The sequence below is a fragment of the Numenius arquata genome, chromosome 12 (genome assembly GCF_964106895.1).
Source record: "Numenius arquata chromosome 12, bNumArq3.hap1.1, whole genome shotgun sequence".
Classification (NCBI taxonomy): domain Eukaryota; kingdom Metazoa; phylum Chordata; class Aves; order Charadriiformes; family Scolopacidae; genus Numenius; species Numenius arquata.
Genome location: NC_133587.1, coordinates 2,872,214 through 2,898,423, shown reverse-complemented (window position 1 = coordinate 2,898,423; position 26,210 = coordinate 2,872,214). Strand labels below are relative to the sequence as shown.

At 42.0% G+C, this 26,210-nt stretch overlaps 1 protein-coding gene across 1 annotated transcript in view; it reads left to right on the top strand.

The window, feature by feature from the left end:
- The window catches only part of DIDO1 (death inducer-obliterator 1), a 55,326-nt gene extending 29,716 nt beyond the window's left edge, over positions 1-25,610 (top strand). Inside the window, exons 9-18 of the mRNA XM_074157755.1 lie at positions 8,603-9,053; positions 10,007-10,166; positions 10,894-11,010; positions 11,240-11,347; positions 11,602-11,737; positions 11,867-12,407; positions 13,265-13,418; positions 14,437-14,526; positions 15,198-15,393; positions 21,181-25,610. Coding sequence (XP_074013856.1) covers positions 8,603-9,053; positions 10,007-10,166; positions 10,894-11,010; positions 11,240-11,347; positions 11,602-11,737; positions 11,867-12,407; positions 13,265-13,418; positions 14,437-14,526; positions 15,198-15,393; positions 21,181-24,554 — 5,327 coding nt within the window. The 3' untranslated portion in view covers positions 24,555-25,610. The remainder of the gene's footprint in view (positions 1-8,602; positions 9,054-10,006; positions 10,167-10,893; positions 11,011-11,239; positions 11,348-11,601; positions 11,738-11,866; positions 12,408-13,264; positions 13,419-14,436; positions 14,527-15,197; positions 15,394-21,180) is intronic.
- The last annotated feature ends 600 nt before the right edge of the window (positions 25,611-26,210 follow it).

Here is a 26,210-nt window from a genome sequence, read left to right as displayed (position 1 = left end):
GGTTGTAGTTCAACTCGATGCCTTTGTATTGGTGCAAGTGCTTCCCCACAGGAAAGACCAGCCCGTGCCAAGCTCCGTACTGTTGTAACCAAACTACTTCTGGCATCGGAATGAACTCCTTGAAAGCAAAGGTATCTTTGCTTTGTGCTATATTGTGCAATGTAGACCCATACTAAGAGGCAATAAGGATTGAGTAGTAGCAAGGGAATAAAAAGAATTATTTATTTTTATGTTACTGGCAACTGGGACGTGCAGCTGCCTGTATATGTAGGTCCGGCCTTGACCCTTTGTAACTCGAGGAGTTTTCAGAAAGGCTCCTGCCAGACCAAATAGTAATCAGAGCACCTCTAAGATGAGTGCTAGAATTTCGGAGAAATTCATCTTGGAGATCTGGCTTTGGGAAGATGATAGTCCCAGGGTGGCTGGTGTAAGGCTCCAGTGCTGACCTCGCGTCACGAGGGTGGCAGGGGCTGTGCTGGCTCGGGGCTACAGGGACCAGCCCCCTGGAAGTGGCACGAGCCAGACCAGTGGTGGCTGCTGGCGCCAGCATCCCCTGGGACCCGGCCGATTAAAAGGAGCAGTGGGATCCTTGGGGAGCGGTTACTATCTCCTGCCTGTGAACTGCTGGAGCTCCCCTTCTCTGCTCTACAAGGTATGTCACGTCTCTCCTGTGGCTCTCAGCCACGTGAAGGTTTTTGCTGTGTCTCTTACGTTAGGAAGGCTGGTCCCTGCTGCTGGCGTGGTTCTTATTTTGCCTTTCCAGTCCCCCCCCAGGTGCTGGGACCCCAGAAAGCCAGCGTTCTTGCCATGATGGGTGGCTTCAGTATAAGGAGCCGTTGCTGAGGGGAGGGGATGGGGGTCAGAAACCCGGTACAATTTACAGATGCGCTGTGAATATGAGGGTGGTTCATCTCTTGTCATCAACACTGAAAGTGATGAAAGTTTGATTAAAAAAAAAAACAACCAACTCACCACCCTCTATTGCTGTTTTGCTTTCTTTTACTAATATTACTTTAGTTCTTTGAACTTGCTTACTTGACTGCGTAGCCAGTGAAAAAGCTCTTCCTCTGCTAGTCCCCGAATAAAAGGGTGTTTTTGAGGTGATCTCTTGCACTTTGGAGTCAAGTTTTGCTGTTCATCTCGGTGCTGGTGATTCGCTGCATCTGATCTGTTCTGAACTCGGAGCCCGAACCTGACCCTGTTGCTGCACGGAGTGACGAGACCAATCCATAAATGGTCTGGAAAATAAGGAGCCCTTGTTTTTTGGCGGCAGATAGTGCCTGTTTTTCACTTGGGAGCGGTGTAGATGGGAAGATGTAGTCGTCTAACGTAGATCAGATAAATCACTATAATTTCATGTAGATTAAAACAAACAAAGCTTTGAGTATCGAAGCCACAGATTTGCGTGAGTGTAGCTACAGTGTTGGCTTGAATGCCGACAAATCGCCACCACAGAAAGGCCCTCGTCTCAGCCTTTCCTAAATTAATTAACTTCAAAGCCAGATTTTACTTACTTTGTGTGCCCAGACGTAAAGGCCTGGCACACGGGAAGCTTAATTACGAGCTTCTTGCTGCGATGCAGACTAGAACTGATGGAGGGCTTTACAGAAAAGCAGCAGAACAGGAGACACAACTCCGAAACGCTAAAATAAAGTTTGATTCGGTCTTGAAAGTGGAAGCAGACAGGATTTTCCATAGGCAGGTAACAGAGAAAACTAACACTGAAACCTGTTTAAGAGTAGTTCAAGCCTTGTGAATGATGTAGAACTAACGCTAAGCTGTGTTTGAGGGAAACGACCAAAAGTCAAGCAAAAGCAGGTTTCAGGAAAGCGGCAGTTGAATGACCCTGGAAGTGAAGCGGTTACAAACTGCACCTTCACAGCCTCGGGCACTGAGCGCTTGGTGCCACCAGAGGGTGCTTCAGTGGCACCTGAGGGGACCGGCTCCTCCTGGAGAAGGTTGTGAGTGAGGCTCTGAGATGTCAGGCGTTCGTCCCGGCGGGGTGACTCTGCACGGGCTGCTCTGGAGGAACGGCTGGGAACGGGTAAGTAACCTCCCGTTGTAGAGTGCTTCATAAGGGACATCTAAAGCACCCCCTCACCCATGTGTTTTGTTCAGTTTTTTTAAGTTCAATAATGCATCAAAAAAGTTCCGCTTCGGAAGAACAACTGGATTAAAGTATCAGCTGCTGCGTTGGGGTGGAGGGGTAGTTTAAATTCTCTGTTAACGTTATTTTTCTCGCGAGTCGTGCAGAAAGGGGTTGTACTGCAGCTGCATCGGCCAAGCCCGTTTAGGATGTGGTGGGGTTGAGTGGCACAGGGGACCTGTTGGAACAACACCGGTTTTAAATTTGAGAAATCTTGCCCATCCTCTGTTTCAACAATTTTACAAAGGGGAAAATGCAGTACTGGCAAACAGGGGGGAGATATTTCATCTTCTCTGAGCCAGGAGACTGTCCTTTTCCCCTGTCCCAGACAGGCTGCCCGCACCGGTGGTGCTGCTCGGACGGGGCAGCTGCGGAGCACGGGAAGGACGGGACAGAACCTGCAGCGGGCGAGGAGGAGCTGCGGGGCCGTGGGAACTTCCCAGGACAACTCCACGGGCTGGGTTTTGAGTGACGCTCAACGGCTGGGATTTTTGTGAATTCCTAACTTAACTGCTTCTGGCTGGTTGTTTCACACCCACATTCCTAGTGGATATTTAAGCTATTGTAAAAGCCAGTGCTGGTGCCTTTCTTTAGAGATTAGCTCTTCCCAAAATAGAGAGCTGCTCGGCTCCGGCCAGCCTTTGCGCAGGCGGTTGGAGGATACCTTCTAACAGGTATTGTTACTTTTTTTAACAACTGCGAAGCTGCACCAGTGTGAATTTTCCTCCCTTTAATTTGAAGTTAGGCTCCTTTTGAAAAGGACATAAAAATCATTTCAAGTGTCGTAAATGATCCACTTTAAAAGATGGATGACAAGTAGCTCGACTCCTCTTTGGTTTTATTATTTGTGTTACGGAGTTTTACAGATTTATTTTTTTACTGTTGGTACCACACAAACTTATATACTGTTCATACGTTTGAAAGTTAGTTGTGGTTTTCTGTTATGTTTGGGGTTTGGGTTGTGTTGTTTTTATTTTTAACCTCTCTACTGTAGTGACGGAGAAGCATGAAAAGTATCTGTAGACCCAGATGTGCTTCAGCCGACTCCGCCACCTCGGGCTGCCCGCCTCCTGCTCCCCCCGGGGACAACTGCAGCTGGACGAGACGACGCAGCCATCGGCCTGTGCTCCCCACACACCTCCTTGAGGAGTTTTATCCCGGAGAGAGGGAGGGAAAATAAGTGGATTAGTGTAGATGGAAGAGATCGCAGGGAAACATCAAGACAACGTTAGCCCCCAGAGGCAATAGCTCTTATGCCAAATAGCAGCGTTATGCCGAATTCTTAATTCTCTAGGGAAACTTCTCATAATTAGTACTGTGTAGCAAACAATCAGCTTGCGTGGCTGCGAGCATTTCACTAAACCATTTTTCACTGAAGTCTTGTTAGGATTCTCTGGTAGTAGCTGTGATGCTTTTTTTTTTTTTTTTTTTTAATGAAAAGATTTGAAAAAGTAAAAACCTTGAGTCTTACAGGCTCAGTACGAAACGGGCTCTTCAAGCATAACTGCTGGTGGTTTGTCTACAGCAGCGTTCAAAACTTTCAGCATCAATTAGAGCAAGAAACTGAAGATCTTTGTGATTTGAATAATTTTAAAACACAAAAGTAACAGCGCATTTCTTCCAGGTATTTAAAAATTGGGAAAACCAGATAATGTCTCCAGCAAAATAACCCGTCACAAATGAGATAGTTTAAGTAGAAAGTAGGGGTGGAGGTGGAGTATTTTTGCAGTGGGTTTGTAAAGCTGCTATTGCAAAGAAAGGTTGGGTGGAGAGGGAAAGGGGGAAGCACCAGCGTAGGCTTGGGTGCTCTACAGAAATATTTTGAAGAGGTAGAGGAAGAGCAAAGTTTCCTTTGGATAATTTCCGTGCTGGTGGTGTAAAACAGCCTCCCAGTGCAGGAGAGGGATTATGATACGGGTGCGTCCCCCAAATCCTTCATGCAAAATCAGACAGCGCTACACTCTGAAAATCACTCTTAAATCGGGCCTCAGCACCCACATGACGATGCTGAAACGCGGATGTCGAGCTGCACAGAAGTGGAGGCTGCGCTACCATCAGCCTTTCAACGGGCTCCTCTCTCACAGCAGATACTGGGGCAGTTCATCCTCCCACCGCTCACAGAAGTTTTGTTTTTGGCTGCAAACTGTAATATTTGGCTTAGTGTCGTGGGGGATTTCCTCAGGGGAGGGGTTCTGTATCTGTCGACATCTACTGGGAGAGATTATACTTCTGTCTGTAGTGAACGTACCATCGTAATGCTATTTCTTAAGCCCTGCAAGGAATGCGCTTCTTTCTGCCAGAGGATTCATTGGGTTTCACTCTGGAAACGAGCTGACTCAGCAGCTCCATCTGTAACCTCTTGATCTTTCTAGCCCATGCCTCTCCCCAGTCAATAACAGTCCTGTTGCTGTCCTAATAAATGGTGCTCAGGACAAAATGGGGAAAAATAGGAATTAATGCTTTGTTTTAAATAGTGTTTCTAACATCAAGCCAAGAGAGGTACACCTCTGTGCTCAAAAGTGCCGGATAGAAGAGGCACTGAATGCCTTATTCTGGCACTAACCTGTCTGTGGTGAAGCTCCCTGGTATTCTCTTAGGCTGATGTTCAGCAGTCGTCTCTAACCTTTTATTTTAAATTTGTTTAAGGGCATTTATTGTAGGTGCGCTGAAGCGACTGAGGAAAAGGACCGGAAACGTCACAGTAAAAGATACAGTGGCCAGTATATATAGTAGGCATTGACTTGAGTCTTCTCCTCAAGTTGTTCATGGACTGCAGGGCAAAGGGGTTTGAAACTGGTGCTCTGAGAGAATACCTGTTCATTATAGCTCTCGTCAATTTGCCGAGCGACTGTGGCGTCTGTTGAGGAGCTCAATTCCACACGCGTTGCCATACAGCTCTCTGAAAAGAGCAGATATTTCTGTTAACTCTTCAAGCACACCCTTGCTGTAGTTGCATCCCTCTCAGGAGCCAGTGGGAGCCTCGGGGGATGCTCCCGCTGCAGCCAGGTCAGTGGAAGAGCGAGCTGCCAGCGGAGGAGACAGCCCTGCTCCTTCCTCCCGCCCCGCCAGGGGCTCCTCTGCCTCGGATTCAAGACCCCAGTGAGGACACAGTGAGTTGGTTCAGCTGGGTGACGTGGCACAACACTAAGCCCAGTAAAAACCAACACGTGATGGGACAAAAATTCTGGTTTCTCGTACTCAAAACAGAAGATATTTTTTTTTTTTTTTTGTTAAATGAGGTTCATCTACAGCAATCACAGGTTATTTGCATATATAGCGTTTAAGTAGTCTTGATTCTTTGTCAAAACAGGCATATGACTTGACAGTGTCCTTCAAAAACAGTGAGGCGTCCTGTAAATCTGATAGAGTAGTTGGTGGATGTTCTGAAGGGCCAGATAACCTACGTGTGACGGGATTAGTGCATACAAACTCCATCAGTTCCTCTAGTCATAGAATCACAGGATGGTTGGAGCTGGAAGGGACCTTTCAATGAAGATCATCTAGTTCCAACCCCCCTTCCCTGGGCAGGGACACCTCCCACCAGACCAGGTTTGTACATACTTCTAGGTAGATGGTTTTAATTGGTACAAAGTAGAATTGTAGTTTGAAGCTTAAACTTTCATGAAGCTGATGAGCTTTTGCATGTTTTCTATTGACTAAAGAAGCACAGAATTACGTTCCTCACTTTGGAAACCTTTCTAAATAGTCCTGATGTCACCCTGCAGAATAAAGGATGGTTCTGCGTCTTTCTTCTCGGACAGTTCTGCTGCCCTTCAACCCTGGGAACCTCAGTCTCCCTTTGTACTAGTACCTTTTAGTTATTTATTTTACAAGTACGTATTCCTGTATGGCAGAGCTGTTGGTAACAGCTAGGTTTGGTGTGGTTGTAATTCTCGTACACAACATCCGATGGACACACATCTTGGCTGTGCTATTTGTAATTTTTATCGCTGTAGTTCTTGTTAACCAAATTGAACCAATCATTATAAAGGTAGCATAGAGAGGATTAAATACAACTTTAGAATGTTACATTTTGTACTTCTGCTCTAAACCAAAAGAACTAAATGGCAGTACTGAGGAGTGAATTTTGCCATCATCGTTTTGAAACCCGGGCTGTGCTCTCCTGCCTTTCCATGATGAGTCACAGAAACCTGCCTCTGTCCTGCCCGCCTGGAAAGGTCCAGATCTCTGCGGAACATCCAATATACCGGGAAAAAGAGAATGGAAACAGAGTAATTCCGGCAGCATTACCAGTGCTCATGTTTTGGATGTTCGCTGTCTCTATGCAGGACTAGGAACTCAAAATAATTTGGCTTTTTACCTCTATTAAGCTCCCCAGTTTGACCAGACCAAAGCCATCAGCAATAGTTCCCCATGTCCCCACTCCCTCCCGGGGCTGACAGAGCCATAGTGGGGTGAGAGCGGGGCTGGGGGTTGAGGACAGAGGGAGGGACATTTTGGGTCCCATGGAAGGTCTCCCTGGCTCGGGCTCATGGTAGTAACCAAGGGCAGTCTGTAGGGAAAACTGGGAGTAATGGAAGAGTAATAAGTTTAATCTACTTTATAGCAAAATCCTCACATTCTTTTGAATTATTTAATGCGGTACGGCAGCTGTTTCGTTTTACACTTCAAAGTTCAGTCTCACTCGGAAAAATTCCTCAAGGTGTCTACTTGGAAAATGCTTCTAGGAAAAAAAATGTGGATAAATATATGGTGTTTCTGGATCTTCTGCGTTCTCGTGTTCCAGAAGTTCAGCGCACACCCTTCACTTCGCTGTACGGAAGTCGAAGTCCAGCGTCGTTTCTTTGTTCATCTTAACCACTGGTTTCTGTGTTTGTGGTGAAACCACCGGCAGCAAGAACCCATTTAAAGAACCTGGGGTTAGAAGCGTCTTCCTGCTGGAAGCGTGTGCTGCGTTCAGGGGGTACCTGGCCTTGAAGCGTGGAGAAAGGTTGCAAGGCTTTTTCCTCCTGGAATGAGAGGGAGGAATCACACCGTGTCCCTTAAATGTCCAAATATTCCCGATTTGAGGGGAGTTTCCATTGTGAGCTTGGGCTGGTTTGTGGGGTTTCTTGAACAGACTTCATGGGAGCTTTGTCTCCTTCTGTCCATCTCATACAGAAAGACTGGACAATTTAGACCTTTCCTAGTAATTCCTGCTCTCATTACGGCAGCTCTGGAAGGTGAATAAGGGACCGTTTGGTCCTTGGTAAAATTACGGGAAGTTAAATTCCTGGATCTTTCCCAGGAAGTGCCTGCATTTTGCATCTAGGGCTTCTGGGCTAATTCATCTACAAACCTTCCCTGCCTAAAAACATCAGATTAAAAATTAACTTGAGAACTGGTCAGTGGGTATCTCTGGATTTGTGAGAGAAAAGGCTTTTTCGAGAGAAAACTTGGCTTTTCTCATCAAAACAATTGTATTTCTGGAGTTGTTTTCTGGTAGTTGCCATCAGAACCCTTCCTTGTTTGTCCCGTCAGGATAAATGGGCCAGTGTTAGCCCACTGTGACTGGAGCGTCTGGTAAATGATGGGGGTTTTGTTGGAGGGGTGGGGAGGGTTTTTTTTGCTGCGTTGAATTGTTCCTGTCGGTGCCAGAAGATGGACAGAGGAAATACTCTATGATTAGGAAAAAACTGTTGAAATGGAATAGTGTGAACAGAATAGTTTGTGGATGGTAGGCATTAGATGGTTGCAGCCTGAGCAGCAATATTAATATTTAATTACTCTATAATTTAGCTAGGAACTGGATAGGAAGATCTAATAATGGTTTATGGCGACGTCATCAGTATGATATTAATGCCAGCAACCAAGTATATTGAGTATGTGTTTAAATTTTTTAAGCAACTTCAGTGCTACGTAACTTGTCTTCTTTGCTCTTTAATAAAAAGTCTGGGGGAAAGGGTTTCTTAAACTTCAATAATACTAAACTTACAGTTATATCGCAGTTCCAGATTCATGGACAGGCTGTAATAAACAGGTTCTGTAAGTTGCTATTGGAATTTTTCTGTTAAAATGCAAGATGTGGGTTGTATTGCCTTTTTTTTTCTTTAATGTGTGAAAGTTTAGTGTGTTTTTGAAACTCATCCCATTCGGGAATCTTTGAAGGTGGTGCCTTTTTTTTTTAAGTTTTCTTACGGAGATTGTGAATAAAACTTTCAACTTCTAGAGCCAAAATGGAACTCTCTGAAACTCTTCAGTTGGCCTCTAAGACAAAGTACTGTCTGAAGGATCAAAGACAAATTTCTTCACAGAAATCATGTCAACCTCTGCCTGGTTTTTAAAATTACTTTTTAAAAAGGCTAGTGAAAGTAAATAGTTGAAATTGCCTACGATAGTTATTCTCTGGAGATGTCATTTCACAGACTTTTCTTTATAGATTGGTAACCAGTCTTCATGAATAAGAAGTTATAAAGTTAAGCCTTTAATATTGTATTTTCTTCTTTGTTTTAACAGCTCAAAGGGAAGAGAAAAAGCACGAAGATAGAGCAGAGCCTACGTCGGCATCGAAGAAAGTTGTTGCGTCTATAATGGAGAAACAGACGCCTTCTCTCACTAAAACTATTCCTTCGAAGAAGGCCCCGTCCTTCTCTGGCACATCACTAACTAAGCAACCACTTAAACCTTCTGCGGGAAGTTTCAAAGGTGTAATTCCCAAGAAACCTTGGCCTTCATCAGGCAGCGTCCCTTCCAAACAGGCGTCTCTCTCTCATGGCTCTTCGGTTTCCAAAAAAACAGCTCCATCTTCCGGCTTGGGTGGAGGACTCAAAAAGCCTTCACTGTCTTCCATTTCCACCGCATCGGGAAGTAGTCAAGCCAAAGCATCGGCTGGTCCTATCCAGTCACAGCCCAACTCTCAGATTCGGCAAAATATTCGACGGTCCCTAAAAGAAATTTTATGGAAAAGGTGGGAATTGAAAGCACTTATTTTATATAGGAAGCTACAACTAGACATAAATGTTTAGCCTGCAGAGTTTTGCTTACTTGATAAAGGGTATTGAGGGACAGAATTTATACTACAAATTACTACAAGTATAATTGGCATTTTAGGTTTATATTTAAAAACAATTTAACATCCTGATACAAAATAATTTTGTATGTGAAAAAGCCTTAAAAAAAACCCAAAACAACCTCACTATTCCATTTATATTGAGGCAATTGCAGTTGGAGAATCAAATTACAGCATGGAAGCTCTTACAGCGGGTGCTCTGAAGTTGTAAAATCTGGCGATGGCAGTGTTTGGAGATGTAGAGGCTGTAGGGAACACACTGTAGGAAATAGCAGTGTGAAAAGTTAAAGGCTTAGTGGAGATTCCCTCCCCTCCCAACGTAACAGTCTACAAGAACAAACCCTGGTCAGTGCACAAATGTGTCACTTGGGAAAGGAAAGAAAGAAAAAAAAACAAAACACCACCAAATAAAAAAACATAAGCTAAACAAATAGAAGCAAATTGTCTCACAAGGATTAAAGCTAATGCCAGCCATCTGGACGGACTACAGAGTTCTGCGTTCTGCTGTTGTCTCTAGAATGGAAATGCTGTTCACGGTGGGAAATGTGGGACTAAAACTTAAGAGCTTGGGCTCCTTGTGTCGTTCAGGGCAGGAGTGGGTGTAAAGGCTGACGGCTGCTCACAAGGGCTGTCTTTGTGGCCATGTGGCCAGCACTGCCAGGTTGCCATAGCTCAGCTCAAGGTGCCGAGATAGACTTTGGCTTTGAGGTGTCACCTAAAGGAGTCTTGAGCCCTCACTGGGTGAGGAGGAGCCCAGGTCAGCCCCTTCCTCTGAAAAGTTAGTTTTTATGAATGCTGCCTGAAGATTGATGCCTAACACAAATGCACGTGCCCTTTCTTGTTTTTAACAGAGTCAATGATAGCGATGATCTGGTCATGACAGAGAGTGAAGTAGGGAAAGTAGCGCTCAATATTGAAAAGGAGATGTTTAATTTGTTTCAAGTTACGGACAACAGATACAAGAGTAAATACCGGAGCATCATGTTCAATCTCAAGGACCCCAAAAACCAGGTTTGGAATTTCCTTAAACACTAAACATATACTGAAATAAACTTTTGGGTTTTAATGATAGGTCAGACTCTATCCTCAAGATCAAGAGTTTCAAGATGGAGACTTATGAATTATACTATAAAAAAAATATTATAAAGCCATTCAAATATTCAAAAAAAATATTTTATCCACAAGGAATTCAAAGTCTGCTTTAGTTGGTCACGTGTATGTATTATGTTTGGGCATTTGGTGTGAAATATTTATTTACAGAATGGCTCTCTTAAAATAAATACAGACTTTAGTAATTTCTCCTCTTGTGACCTTCTGTAGTATGCATTGGATACTACCTGTCTAGATGATCATATTTACGCTTTTAAAGGAAAAAAATAGATGCTAGACATATAAAATAGACAAAAATATTCACTGGAGAGCACTTGAAACTAATTTTTTTTTTTTTAAATTAATTTCTGCAATAGATATGAAACAGGAAAGCGGCTACTCAACTTCTGACATTCCTGTTGAGTTATAGTGATAGATATTGATGGTAATGAGGAAAACTCATACTTGGTGTTTGTTTCATCCTGATTTTCTGATTGTTGGACCTTTCCAAACTTGCTTATGACTAGCTGGTATTTTTAATAGATAATTAAGAAACTGGAACAGGTTTTTCCTGTTCAGCGCTGCAAACCCTGTTAGGCACCCAGGTTGGTTCTCCTCAGCATAACAATAAAGTCTGGTTTGTTTTCAGGGACTCTTTCATCGTGTCCTCCGTGAGGAAATCTCACTGTCAAAACTAGTGAGAATGAAACCAGAAGAACTTCTATCTAAAGAACTCTCTGTATGGAAAGAGAAACCAGCTAAAGCAGTAAGTTACAGAATTTTCCCTTATGTCCTTAGTTATGAATTAAGAGTGAGTTCACCAACCCTTACCACCCATGTTATGTTAATACACCATTTTCTTCTTAATGAAGTACTAATAATGTGCAGTTTCAATATACCTTTTCTCTACAACCAGCCAAATGATACCAAAGCACAGAATAAAATCATAAAATAAATACGCGGACTTTTTACCAAAATGGTTTTGTTTCTTCCAGGTGATAGAGTCAAGAAGCAAATCTCATGAAATCAAGAAAACGGCTGTAAAACGGGAGCATGCGTCAGTTGTAAATATGGAAGATTCTCCGCCAGTGTCTGATTCTGATGTAAGTATTGGCTCTTGCTTCAGCACGAAAACATCGAGGGAGATAAACGGTAAATAGGGCCTCAAATTTTTCACCAGAAATGTTATTTGAGAACTCTATCTGATGTGATATGCTTTAACCAAGCCTTTAATTTTATTTTTCTTAAAAAAAAAAAAAAAAAAAGAACTGAAGTTAATTAATGTATTCCAAAGTATTTTTTTATGGTTGAAATTAATGATCAGCTGGAATATTTTTTGGTGTTTATTCCCTTTTAGGAGCAGCAAGAATCAGCCCGAACTGCACCAAATTCAAACAGTGCTCCTGCTCTAGATGTTTTTAGCAGTATGTTGAAGGATACAACAAGTCAACATCGAGCCCACCTTTTTGACCTGAACTGCAAAATCTGTACAGGTACCTACAGCGCTGACGTTTCGCAAAGTAAAAGAATTGTTACGTTAAGAGTGTTGTTTGTTTATTTGTTTTTCTCCAAAGTATTTCACTGTTAAATAGTAATCAACAGCTTTTGAAATACATTTATAGGTCAGATTTCAGCATCGGAAGATGAAGTACCAGCTAAGAAGATGAAGTCAGCGGCTCCAGTTAAAAAGGTGGAATCGAAATCAAAACCCGAAGTTCAGCCCAAATATGAAAGTTCTGCCCCAGTGGCAGAGCCCCCCAAAGAGGCCATCTCCGAAAGCGCAATGGAAACCGAAGCAGCACCCGTGGCAGAAACAGTTTCTCAGCCAAGCGTTGAAAGAACTTACATTCCTACAACCCAGGGCCACAACAACACAGATCCTTCTGTACCTGAAGAGGCTTCTGCTTTTCCTGCCTCTTGTGCTGGGGGAGTTGTCACCACCGTAACGGTTTCTGGCAGAGACCCCAGGACAGCGATGAGCAGCTCCTCTGGTGTCACGACGCCAGCCCTGCGTTCTGCTCCTGCGTCTGACAAAGTCTCAACAGGGGAAACAAAGCAGGAAACTGCAAAACCTGTTATGACTGTCCCCAAATCAATATTAACAAAACCATCATCCTCGCCAGATCCAAGATACTTAGCGGTTCATCATTCACCCAATATCAAGTGCGTATATTTAACAGTAAGCCAAGCTACCGACTCTTTAACGTGGTTATCTTCAAAGTCCTGTGTGTCCCATGTCCCTTTCCCCCAATCAAAAGGCATGTTTGACTTTAAAGCTCAGATAGCTTAGTTCAGATTTTTAATTTACCATCTCACTTACCTTCTGTAGTTGGCAAAATTTTCAGAGCATCACTGTGTTGGCAGCAAAGATCCTACAATGTGTTTCAGCAGATAAATACAACTTGAAGGTGTTATGCAGACTTAGAAGTCTGCGTGGACATTAATATCTAGAAATCTCTAGAAACCAGAGATGCTTTAAAGGCATTTCCAGGTTTTAATCCTACATTAAAATACTGTTAGATCTGCACGTAGGAATATGAATTAAAATTAACCAGTTGATCTGCTGGAAAGGAAGTGGATTTCTTTCATATTCTGAGTATATACAGTATTAAAAGTAAATATTCCAAAGTACATCCTTATGAAACTGCAGTTAAAAGATTTTTCTTCATAGCATATTCTTAATTACTTGAGAATGTCTTTTGGGTGCATATTGGTGACTCAATTAATATAATATAATTATATTATAGAGTCAGGATCACAACAGTTATAAAACTGAATTTTATAGAAGTCCTATCTTTTGGCATCTTTTTGCATGTCTGCAGCTACAAGTTTATTTTCTGTTACTCCTTGCTTTTTTCACTAAGACCAAGTTAATGGAAAACATTAACAAAGCATTTAGTAAAAATTCAGTTATTTGTTTGAAATTAAGTATTTGTTTAATAGGAGGAGGGAAGAAAAGAAACAAAGGGGCTATTCTTGTTTATATTCTGTAACCTTTGCATTTTGGCTTTGTTTTGCAGTGTTGCGGAGCCGCGCTCACCTCAAGACAGCGATACCTCCCTCTTCCTCTCTCGCCTCAACACCATTTGGAAAGGATTTATTAACATGCAAAGCGTGGCCAAATTTGTCACTAAAGCATATCCTGTCTCCGGGTGCTTTGATTATCTTAGTGAGGTTAGAACTTGACACGTTCCTGTGTTTAGAATCAGTCTGTGCTTCAGGTCCTGTTGCGAGAAAGGCTGGGGATAACTGTATAAATACAATTATATTGAAGCTGGAGCAGTGGTAATGGCATCCCTTTAGTAATAGGAAAAGTAGCTCAAGAAAACAACAAAAAAAAAAGCCTTCTAAAAATTCCTCACAAATTTGTGAAGAATTCTCATGTCTTTAAACGTGTTTATATCCGTTAGGAACTGACATACCTTTATTTCAGCTTCATTTTTGGAAGTTTTAGAGCCGGTATTTTAAAGCAGATGTCTTGTTCTGTTCTCAAACCAGAGGGGTCACTGGTGTGATCTGTTACAAAAGTTTTATTGAAAATATCATCCTTTTTACTAATTTTCAAATAAAACCAGTTGGATGATATTCTGGGAGGGTGTACATTGAAATAATGAGATAGCGTAAAGGTTTGTACTAAAACATATGCTTTTCTTTCTCTCGTTTCTCTGACAAAGTGCGTTTTATGTGACCGTTAGGAAGTTTCACACACAAGTGTGTGTCTTAGGACTTTTATTAGCAGGGTTGGTGGTTCTTTTTGATACTGCTTTTGCTAAGATGGATTTCACTGTCCTCACAGAGGAAGCTCACTAAAATTCACGTGACTTGGAGTCACGGGGGCAGCGTTTCCTGGGAAACTGAAAGTGTGGAGAACATCTGTATTTCAAATAGCAGCTTCCCTATAAAAACAAAGCTAATAACGAGCATACAGAACTTAGACCTTTTGCTGCCAGCCTGGTTTGGGAGTGCTTTTTCTCTTTCATAAATACTGTTAGCCTTGTGGTAACGCGCCATAATTAAACACCCCAAAATTTAGAAATAGCCTGTCTGAAGTTTGAAGAGTATGTATAAAAGTTTACTAAAATGTAATAGTGCATTACCCACTAGGCTGCTGGGATGGGGCAACCTGCGCTGCTTTTTAGTCGTTAGTCTCGTTTGGTTTTTCTCACACTGCCCTGTAATACTTCTTGTTTAGGATTTACCAGATACAATTCATATTGGTGGGAGGATCTCACCGAAGACAGTCTGGGATTATGTTGGCAAACTCAAATCGTCGCTTTCTAAGGTATACACTTCAAATCCTTTGCAAAACCCAGAAGAAAAATACAGCAATATAAAATGTCGACTTTTTATATTATAAATTAATAAACAGCAAATGCTGATGTAGGTCACACCTGGAAAACTACCGACATCGCTTATTCCTTTGAAATTTTTGATTCATTGAAGAAACATGTTTATTGAGCTGCAGATCCTCTTGATCGCTCTCTCCTGCATAGGAGTTAAATCTTCATACTACTAATTCATTTTTAATGATTGAATAATCTATTTATTCAGTATTGAAGATTGAAATTCAAATTTTAAAGGAACTTATCATTAAGTGTGTGTAGTAGATTTTACTATTAAAAGCACTTCAGAAACGAAAAGAATTACACCCAGTATCCAGATATAATTATGAAACTAAGAATTTTCCATTTCTCTCATATTAATTTGAGCCCCAAGATGTTTAGTTTGATGTAAGATACACAAGTAATTTGTATTTCTGAAAACGACAAACCTAATTCTGTTTTAATATTATGAATTGAACAACAATTCTCTCTTAAAGCGAAAGTATAGCCTTGAAAACGTAGATGGAGTGATAAATGTACGATTTATTTTTACCCCTGGAATTCGCCCCTTACCGTTTGATTTGCTGGTGTGTTGCAGGTTGAATTTTTCCACTTTGCTTTTGTATTTCAGGAATTGTGTTTGATTCGTTTCCATCCTGCAACAGAAGAAGAAGAAGTTGCCTATATCTCTCTCTACTCCTATTTTAGCAGTCGTGGTCGTTTTGGTGTTGTAGCTAATAACAACAGACATGTCAAGGATCTCTACCTGATCCCCCTGAGTTCTAAGGACCCAATTCCTTCCAAACTCTTGCCCTTTGAGGGACCAGGTAAGCACAAAACAGGGGAGGTTAAATACTAGGTAAAAATCACAAAACAAAAGTCAATCGGAGACAAGTTGTTGTTGAATGTTCAATGTAAGTGTTATTAAATTTTATTTTATAGAAACCCAATTTTAAAGTATGTAAATAGGGGAAAAATGGAAATCCAAGATAAATCAAGAGAAAATTGTCTGAAATTTACATAACCCTTTCCGACAAGATGCTTATATGCTGTTAGGAGAACGAGGTTAACCTGTAAAATCAACTAAGTGGAACTATATTGAAAAAAGGCAACACCCCCACCCCCCCCAATCTTCAGCAACCCATAAATCCACAAAACCTGGGCTCTTACAAGCCATTCACCATCGCTTAAATCAAGCAGGAGACTTAGCCCACAGAGGAGACAAGAAATCCATGAAGACAAAGGTAATACTCGTTAGTGGTTTCACTAAACTGTTGTTGTCTCATGCCGAGTGTTAATCTGCACGTGCAACACAGTGCACAAGGGGCTGGAAGTGTTTTGTTCCAGGTGGTGCAAACTCGAGCCAAATCCCTGACTTCTGAGAATTGGATTGTTCGGGGGGAAGAGGATCCACGTTCCTTAAAGTTAGCAGGTGGCAGGCAGTAGTTGGAATAGGCAGGTTATATTATAGTCTTTGATTTTAAGATAGAATTACCAGTGGTAACGTTTGGCTTGAGTTTTCTATATTTTTGTGCGTTGAACATGGTGACAGAAGAACTGAGAATGAATCCAGCCACGAAACACCCTTCTGTTGCAAAATTTGAAGTCATCTTCATCTGAGGATGGAGGAGGTGCATATGCGTAGTTTCCAAATAAGTGTCTGGGATTTTATATTATTGTGACCTGAAGAACTGCAGGTCACAATGAAGGCAATACTTCATTGTCAGAGCAATGCTTTGAAAACGTGACACGGTAGGTACGAAACAGCAACCGTGGCAGGAGCTGAGCTTTCTGAGAAGCTGATTGTCCTCTACGCTTCAAATACCAGTTTAGGACTAAACTCAATAAAGCATTCTCAGAGTTATATGCAGGAGCAGCAGTGCCTGGGACAGGTTTTCATGTGTTAATGGCATTATGAGTTCAACAACTGATAACATTGTCAGTTAAATGCTCTCCCTTCCTCCCTGAGATTGCAAAGGGCACTTGCTCTGCATCCTCAGGCGAGATTTTTCTCATGCAGGCCAAGTCTGTTCCATTTCGTAGCCCCAAAATGAAAACACCAAGTGCAAAACACTTGGCACGGGGATGTGAACAAAGAGTCTTAACTCACGGAGTAGTTCTTCCAACCAGAACAGAAGAAATACCCCTCTTTGTGGACAGTAACGCAAGAGGGGAGTTGGCCGCGGACTGGGCTCTACCTGTCTGCAGTTTCTTGCTGTAAATAACCAGTAAATAACCTGCTTCAGGGAGGCACTTACCAAATCGTTGCCTCCTTTTACTCCTGCAGAAATCCCAGCTTTCCTTTTCACACTTCCTTTAACTTGTCCATTCTAGATTTCATTAGATCGAAGGGCTGGCAAACGTAGACAAACTCTACTGTGTATCGGTGGAGAAATTTGTAACGTCAGCCTAGTTTTGCTGAGTTTAAATTGCAGAGGTTTTCCAAAACTGGAGGGAATTGCTCAGAAGAAATGCAGGCATCGTTTGCAGGTGGTGTTCCTGGAGGCAAATTTTATAAGTCAGGTTTTTAAATTGAAATACCTATTTGTAGGCAGAGCGGGTTACAGGGTAGCGATAGAAACAAGGTACCAGCGGCTGAGAGGCCATGAGATGTAACAGCTTCAGAGAAGACCCACTTCTGCCTGACTTCTGCCATCAATTTACGCTTCTCGGAAACTTCTATAGCAGCCTTTTTACCTCAGGGTTGTGCTAAGTCGCGTTCGTGTTTTAAAACCAGATCCAGTATGGGGTGGCACAAACATCAGGTAAGCTGTTTTTCTGCTTTTGCGTATGTATTAAAACCGCAGCGTAAAAGACATGTAATCCGTACTTTTTAATGCCATCTGATGGAATTTGCTGCTTTTCCTTTCTTTCACGATCAATAAAAATATTTTATGGAAAGTGGTCATTGTCTCCTTAAATTTAATCGTGTACCTCCAAGTAGAGTTTAGCAAGGACTCCAAAAGCGTTATGCTCTAGGGAGCTGCAGGTGATTTGATAAATAGGAGCGGAGGGGGGAGGAGGGAGAAGACAACAAACCTGTCGCTCCGGAAATCCTAGTTAGAGGATATCCCAGCTGTATCCGCCAGTTCCCTCAGGCACCTATGGATTATGAATTCCTCCTGTTCTCTGATGGACTGGATGTGGAACACAACTGAGGACTTCTGAACTGCAGTAGATCTACAAAAAACTTGTCGTGGGTGATATAAAAACAGAGGAAAAGGGAAGGTTATCCATATTTATACTGATCTCAGTCACTTTGTGCCAGATTTTTTGTATCGGTGGGCTCTTCTGCATTGTCCTTGTGCAATGGTTCACTGTGTGTGAATTTGTCTGTTCCCCATACACACCTTGCTTAGCACTTTCATCTGTAGATCTCAAAGCGCTTCTTAAAAAAACAGGATAATCAGACTTTATTACCAGTAGAAAGTGATTTATTGAGGGATTTAGTGGCAACGTTGGGAATGTAACAAGAAGTTAATGTTAATAAAACAGCCATATATCAGCAAAGGATTCCACAATGGTTGATCTGTCTCTTTTGGTAGTTTCCAATAGGTAGTGTGGGGGTTTGTTCTTAAAGTATGAAGGCATGAAATCTTCTCATGCTGTTTAGAATGCTTTTAAAAATTGCAAGAAATGGAGCAAACTGTACTCCGAAGGGAGTTAGGTGTCTTCACCTCAGCAGATACCACTATGAAAAGCAGCAGTGGTAGAAGAACACGGGTTACAAACCTTATTTTCTATATCAGCCGGTCCCATTCAGCAAATGTACCTCGATGTGCAGCTGTGCTGTGGTGGTGGAAGTGAGCTATAGCCTGGAGTTAGGGGTGTTAAGTTGTTAGTTCTCATGATTAATTGGGACAAATATTAAAATGGCAGTGATAAAATTTAAGGAATATCTTGTATTGGTCTCTGCAGTTCAAAAATGTACACCACGGGTATGCTTAGTCCGTTCCCGTGGGTTTGTCATCAAGGTACAGAAGTTACGCATTTATCTTTCACAGATAACTTCGTACCAGCTGAGGATGGTAGGGAAAGATGTGGCCATTATATGCATAACTATGGTAAAACTGATTTAATGGAAAAATGCATTTAAGGGTAAGAAAAACAAATATTCATCCAGTGCTAATATTTAGTGCATCCTGTTTTAATGGCTTTAGCTACAGGATGTAACTGAATAAAATCAGCACATGGACTTCAAATACATAATAGGGACAATAACCATTTTATAAATCATTTAACACTGAGAGCTACCGACTGCCGGTGCAGCCTGCAGCGCTCTTAAAATTCTCATTGGGAAAGGCAGTCATTGAGCAGTGCTTGGGAGACCTCAGCCAACATTGTCCTTATTACCTAAAGTCAGGCATTTAACCTATTTACGGATATTGAAATGGGATGGGACTGGCCCTGGAGATGCTGGTCCAGCTCTTGTGTTTCCAGTCAAAAGGGACATTTAGTGTTTGGTCACTGAACTGAGTGAATGTAGAAGGCGGGTTAGGCATAACTCCTAATGGTCCTGTAAAATTACAGTATCAAAATGTAACATTTTAATGGATTTCTGTAATGACTGAACTCTAAACAGATACAACTAATGTTACTACTTTACTACTGGAGTTATTGTCTTGAAAGTGTGTTAAAATTTTACCATTTATTTTTTTTTAATTAGTGCCTTGATCTCTGTTTCTTACAGGGATCCAAACCTGATTTTTCAGTAATTGCTGTTTCTTAGATATTCTGTCTGATAGATTCTTAAAACCTGTTCATTTTAATTATTCAGTGTTTGAGATTAATTGTGACTAATTGCATAAAACTAGATAATCGCAACTTAACAACAGACAACCAGCAAGTGCCTACGAGGAGATGCTGGGTGAGCACCAGTTGGTGAGGGACTCCGCACTGGTCAGCACCGACCAAACGTGGAGTCATTATTCATATGAACAAAAAATATAAAGCAAATTCACACACAGTGAACCATTTCTGACAAATGACTCTATTCTGACTGTAAATTGTGAATGCTTTTTTTTCCTAGTTAAGTTGTCTTCCTTTTGACCTGTGCCTTGATCTTGTATATTAATATAATTTCATTGAAGGTAGTAAATTATTGTGAACAGAACTGCTAGAATTGATTTTAGGCTGTGGGGTTTGGGGGTTTTTTTGTTGGTGTCAAAACGTTTTTGGTGCTAATAATTAGATATTTAAAAATTATTCCTTAATGAGCAGTTGGTTTGGTTTTATAAGAACAAAAAACATATATATAAAACTTACAGGATCACGAATAGATGGAACAACGTAGGTCAGTGTCCTCGCCTTACCATTTAACCACATTGAATATTGCCTGTTACTTTACAGATCGGTTTGTGTTTCTATATTGGTGCTTCCTGGCTGGATGCAAATCGTATCTAATAGCACATATGGGGGAAAGACAGCGGCCTCAAATGAGGACCCTTTAAAAGTCATTAAATCCAGAAGTTAAATAGCCTCTCCGCAGATTTTCTATATTTGCCACCAACTGTGTGTTAGAGGGTTTATTCCCTGCCCTTCATTCTGCTCATGTTTATCTTCCACAAGAGCCAGTGGGAGCTGTGCCTGTAAAAGGAAGAACTACAATAACATGGAACAGACCTCCAGACCTTTGCGTTTTTCCTCTTTATCAGAAACTCTCCCATCATTTTTGGATGTACTTCTCCAAGGGCTCAAGTCTGAAGCTTTCACAAAGGAGTAATTCTGCTCACAGTGTTTTTTATTTACAGAAAGGCCTTAGGGCATCAACCTGGATGCTGTGACAGAGGGTTTCGGGTCCCCTTGTCCTCTGTGTCCCAGGCTCGTCCCCAGTGACTATGTCCTCACCGAGAAAACCAGCGCAGCCAGGGCCCCTTCTCCCACGCACCCAACTCGGGTCTGCTCAACCTCTCCTCTGCTTCTGCCTTTACCACTTTCGCTGCTTCCATCCTGTTTTAAAACAATATCGAGCTGAAAAAAGCCAAACAAACAGGGAGCAGGTTACAAGCTGTAATACTATTTCCAAACACAGTTGGTTTGAGGTTATTTTCTTAGCAATTACTGGTGTTTGTTTAACTTAGAGCTAGACAAAATATTTATAGCCTGGTGTAAACGTCAGTGGAGTCTTTTAGCAGGGATTATAAAAGAAAGATAGTTACAAAGTTCAGCCCGGGTTTTCTCACTTTTCAATATCTCTGTGTAGGCAACATATTTGCAAACTATTTAAAAGTAAATGTGTGATTTTTTTCAGGGGTAGGTTGAACAACAACAAAAACAATGTAACAATATAAAAAATATAAAAAGTTTCTTTGGTTTTGAACATTTGCAGAGATCGCTTTTTAATGGTCATACCTGTTGCTGCCATCTATTAAAAATGTCAAGGGAGGAATTAAAACATTGCTTTTCTTATATACAAATATATATAAAAAGTAAAGAAATATAGATGCATATGCTTATGGACTAATGAAAATTGCCAGGAGGTCATCTAATGGAATTTAGAAAAACTGTTGTCTTTATGACTTTTGTGGCTGCCACTATATAAAATAAGAAGTTTCTGCTGAAAACATAATTAAAAACTGGGTTTTTACATGTACGGTCTTTGTGTTCTCTTTCAGGTCTCGAGTCCTCTCGGCCAAATCTAATTCTTGGATTGGTTATCTGTCAGAAGGGGAAGCGTCCTGCCTCTGGCGTTGAAGCGGAAAAGATGGAGGAAAAGCGAAGCAGAATTCAAGCACACGATGAAACGGAATCATCGCTGTTCTCTAAAGGGCCACTTGCTGCTTCGCAAGAGAAGAAAACTCCAAAATACACACTTTATTCAGATTCAACCGTCAGTACGACACCACCTGGATCTCCTCCGCCTCCACCTCCGCTTCCTGTCCCAGACACCTCAGCAGTTACACCTTCAGTGTTAAAAATTCTCTCCTCGATTAAAAGTGGAAGCACAGCTACTGTGACCCCACCAGTTTCAACCGCTGCTCCTGCAAGCGTCACTGCTCCCCAGTCTTCAGCCTCGAAGACCGCCACCCCCCTCGAGCACATCCTGCAGACGCTTTTTGGAAAAAAGAAAACTTTTGAGCCTCTTGCTAAGGATTCTGAAACTGTCCAGTCTGCGAATCAGGAAGGTCCAGCCCCTGCTGATGGAGGAATGTCAGCTGTTCCTCTGCTAGATCCCATCGTGCAACAGTTTGGGCAGATGTCGAAAGACAGAGCGATAGAGGAGGAGGAGGATGACAGACCGTACGATCCTGAAGAAGAGTATGGTCCGGAGAAAGCTTTTGAAATGCAGACTGGTGAGAGTGAAAAACGATATAATGTGGAAAAGCCATCCAATGCAACAGAACTAGAGGATGAGGCCTACGATCCAGAAGATGAAACCATCTTGGAAGAAGCAAAAGTTACCGTTGATGATTTACCTAACAAAATGTATACAGACACTAAAAGTAATTCTTCGGAAACATCTGCTTCATACGTGCCCGATTTATCTGCATCCTCATCCCTGGTAGAACAGCAAAAAATGTTGGAAGAATTAAACAAACAAATAGAAGAACAGAAAAGACAACTAGAGGAACAAGAAGAAGCCCTCAGGCAACAAAGAGCAGCTGTTGGTGTGTCAATGGCTCATTTTTCAGTGTCTGATGCTTTAATGTCACCACCGCCAAAATCTTCCCTGATGAAGGCTGAATTATTCCATCAGGACCAGCAGGCTACCCAAAAAGTCGATTTACCTTCATCTTTAAATCAACAAGCACAAGTTTTAAACCAGGGCTGTGACCCAAGGCAGAACAGAGATCCTCGGCAGGCCAGAAGAATGGCGACAGAGACTAATGACAACGTTGATTCTCGAATAAAGCCGCAGGTGGTGCAGAACGAGATGCCCACGGGAGAAATGACTGCAAGTTTTCCCAATACTTTGCAGACTTCACTTGGTAAGGAAGATAAGACTTTAATTGCTGCTGCTCAGCCTGGTTTTACTAGCGATAACTGGGTTTCCATTGAAAAGGCTTCCACAGTGTCCCAGCAAGAGGCATCTAATAGCAAATTTGAAAACACTCTTCAAATTAGTTTGGAAAATGTGAGTCAAACAGTTTCTGGAGAACCTCCTACATCCAAGCCTTTACGTAAAGTGCTGCTTCCAACACCTCCAAGTACATCTTTTCAGCCTAATTTCTCTGCATCAAGCGACGGTCAGTCTTTGCAGTCATGGTCAAATGAGTCCAACGATGTAATGGGAAGGGATTCTTTTTCAAATGCAATGTTTACTTCTCAGGAAAATGCTGCTGGTCACTTTGAACCAGACAGGGGGCTTTCATCAGTGCAATACGACGAACAAAGAAATCCTCAGTCTCATCAATTTGTAGAACAAAGTGAATCTCCATCAGTTCACGGTGAGGGCGGACCTTCCCCACAGCACTTTGAAGAAAACCGAGGTGGACCTCCATTTTCTTTGTCTGGGCAGAAGGGGGGGCCTCTGCCACCACTGATGGTCAATGCACCGGGAGGACCTCATGGACCTAATTTTAGAGGACCAGCACCACAGTTCTCTGAAGAGCACGATTCTCCAAATAATGATGGGCAAAGAGGACCTCCATCTGGAAGGTTTGGAGGTCAGAAGGGTCCCATTCCTTCCTTATTTTCTGCACAGCATGGACCACCATCTCTCTTTGGTGATAATAGGGGCCCTGCGCCTCCTTATCATGGTGTTCCAAGAGGAATGTCACCATCTCAGTTTGAAGATCATAGGGAACCTCACATGGAACAAAGGGAATTCTCAGATTCCCAATATAACGACATGATCCGGCCTCCAGGACAGTTCGAAGGACCAGATCCACCTCAGTTTATGGGAAACAGAGGACCTTCACCTTTTCCTTTTGGAGGTCAAAGACGGCCCCCACCAGGTCAGTTTAAAGGACAGAGAGGGGGCCCTCAGTTTGGAGGGCCAAGAGGTCCAGCCCCGAGTCATTTTGGGGGACCAAGAGGGCCTCACCCAAATCAGTTTGAAGGGCAGAGAGGTCCAGCTCCAAATCATATCCCTGGTCCAAGAGGACTTTTGCCACAGCCATATGAGGAACGGAGAGGGAGTTCACCACCCAGATTTGCCAACCAGAGAGGCCCAGCACCACTTCAGTTTGGAGGACCAAGAGGAGCCACACCTGGCCTGTATCCAGAAGAAAATGAACCTCCCCCTTCTAGATTTCATTTCCAAGGTCAGTCACAACAAGGCATGAAGCCGCCCCCAAGACCACTCCTGGACCTGCCAAGCCATCCACCATCCCACAGAAAAGAGATGTGGGAGGAAACTGGGCCATCTGCATCTCTTTCCAATATTTCTGGACAGGGATCTGAGTCAGAAGGACAGTGGGCAGCACCTGACTTCCGAGAAGGCAAAAATCCTGAATTTAGAGGCCAGACGTTTGAAGGGAGACAGAGAGAGAGATATGAGGGAGGAAATAAAGACAAGGGTTTAGATCAGCCGGAGCCTCAGCAAGGAGATAATCGACAAGGGAGAGGCTTTGAGGAAAGACGAAGGGATCGAGAACACGGCAGACCTTGGGACAGAGACCGTGGCAGAAACTGGAACAGAGACAGGGACTGGGAGAGACACAGAGACAAGGAGTGGGATAAAAACAGAGACAGAAACCAAAACAAAGACAGAGAGAAGGATTCAGAGCGGGGAAAAGAATGGGAAAGAAACAGAGACCGAGACAGAGCACGAACCAGAGAGAGAGAATCCTACAGAAGACGTGACAGAGAGCGGTCGAGAAGCAGAGACAGAGATCGCGACAGAGAGAAAGACAGGGACCGGGATCGAAGCAGGGAAAAAGAGAGAGATCGAGAGAGAGATAGAGATCGCGAAAGAGAGAGAGGGAAAGACCGGAAAGATCGGAGTAAGAGCAAGGAAACCGGTAAAGAGATGAAGCCAGAAACATCGAAAGAAACTCAGAAGCCACCAGAAACAGAAGCTTCATCTTCCGCTAATCAGTCATAGAAATATGATTGATATTTCCCATAACTAATTTACAACACAGCAAGGACTGAGGCAGCATCTTCTGTACATACTGTATATTCTCACCTTTACAAAAATGCTGTTGTAAAACTCGCCTTACAAAATGTACTGACAAATTAGCAATTTTTGATCAACTGTGAATGAAAATACTCAAATAGATAAAAGGCAAGAACATACTGGACTTTCACTTGCTGCATTTTGTGCATAATGTTTTTCTTATAAAAATTCACAGCGTTACCTGTACTGAAATTTTGGTTTTTTTCTACTTGCATCTTTATCTTAAAATTTCCATTTACAGTACACAAATGGAAAAAGTCTAAGAAGAGCATATTGCTTTTTAAGATTATAAAGTTATGTTTTCCAGTAACTTGAATTGTAATTTTATAAGAGAATTTAATCCAGACCTTAGGAGCCATACCTTTACATCTCATTTACGTGATATTTTGGTGTCAACGTTGTTCCTACAGCACACGCTTTAAAAAAAAAAGGGCGTCCCACTGTTGCTGTCGAGTTTATCTTACAACGGAAGGGTCGTGTGTATTTAGGAAAAGGCTGCAGAACAGTGTTAATAATTACTTGTGACTGACGGAGGATTTGAAAATGGAATGTTATAAGCTTAAAGTGCACTATCTTCCTTTTTATATACAGGTATTTTGTGTCTTGGAATCCATCTGTTAAGTGTACAGCAAAGAAACAAGTTGGACTTAGGTGTTGTTTTTTTTCCCCTGAGGTTGAGGGGTTTTAAATGTCGCATTTTTACAAATCTGTAATTGAAGAACATACGAGAGTAGCACCTTTATAACCAGCAAAACTTATAAAAACATCAGACATTTATTTGAAAAAGGCTAAGATGACAAACGAATTAGCATACCAAAGGGAAGGAGAATAAGTTGCTTAAATAGGCCACTAAATCTGTGACTTCAGTTGAACTGATTTAGTGGAGCCATTTTTTGGTTTCGTTTTGTTTTTGCAGAATTTTGCCATAGACTTAAGAAACGTCCCCATTTTATTGTATTTTTCATTCTAAAAGTGTTTCGCTCTTGGAAAAAAAAAAAAAAAATAAAAAAAAAATCACTGTTTTGTTGTTAGACCCCCCCCTTAGGCTGGTAGTGTATATAAAACTCCAATGAAAAAGGTATAACTGCATTAAGCTTGAGAAGAAGAGCGGTGCTACTTCGTGTTGTGAGTCCAGAGGGAGGTTTTTCACTGTGAAATCCATTACATCGCTACTTCCCCGTGTATTCTTCAAGTCCGTAATTCTAAAGCATGAAATGAAAAACCCCGCTAATTTATTTGACCGCGTAGATGAACAGTTGGGTAAATATTTTGATATTTTTATAAAAGAGTTTTGGAAAAGTTAAAATTAGATCCCTCTAAACGTTTGCATTTTGAAGGGTACGTCACAAGTAGCGTGCGTGCCGTGTATCTCACTCACAGCTTGCACGCGTCGGTGCATCTTCAACGTCCTTCTCCATCGAGGATTTGCTGGTTGGAATGATCGGGGGTATCCGGAACCTGGAGACAAAACCGTGGAAAGGCAGACAGGTGGTTATTAAATGCAAACATCTACTTTGGTGTAAGATTTATTTTTTTTTTTTTTTTTCTTAATGAGATGTTTCTAATTTAAAGACATACATA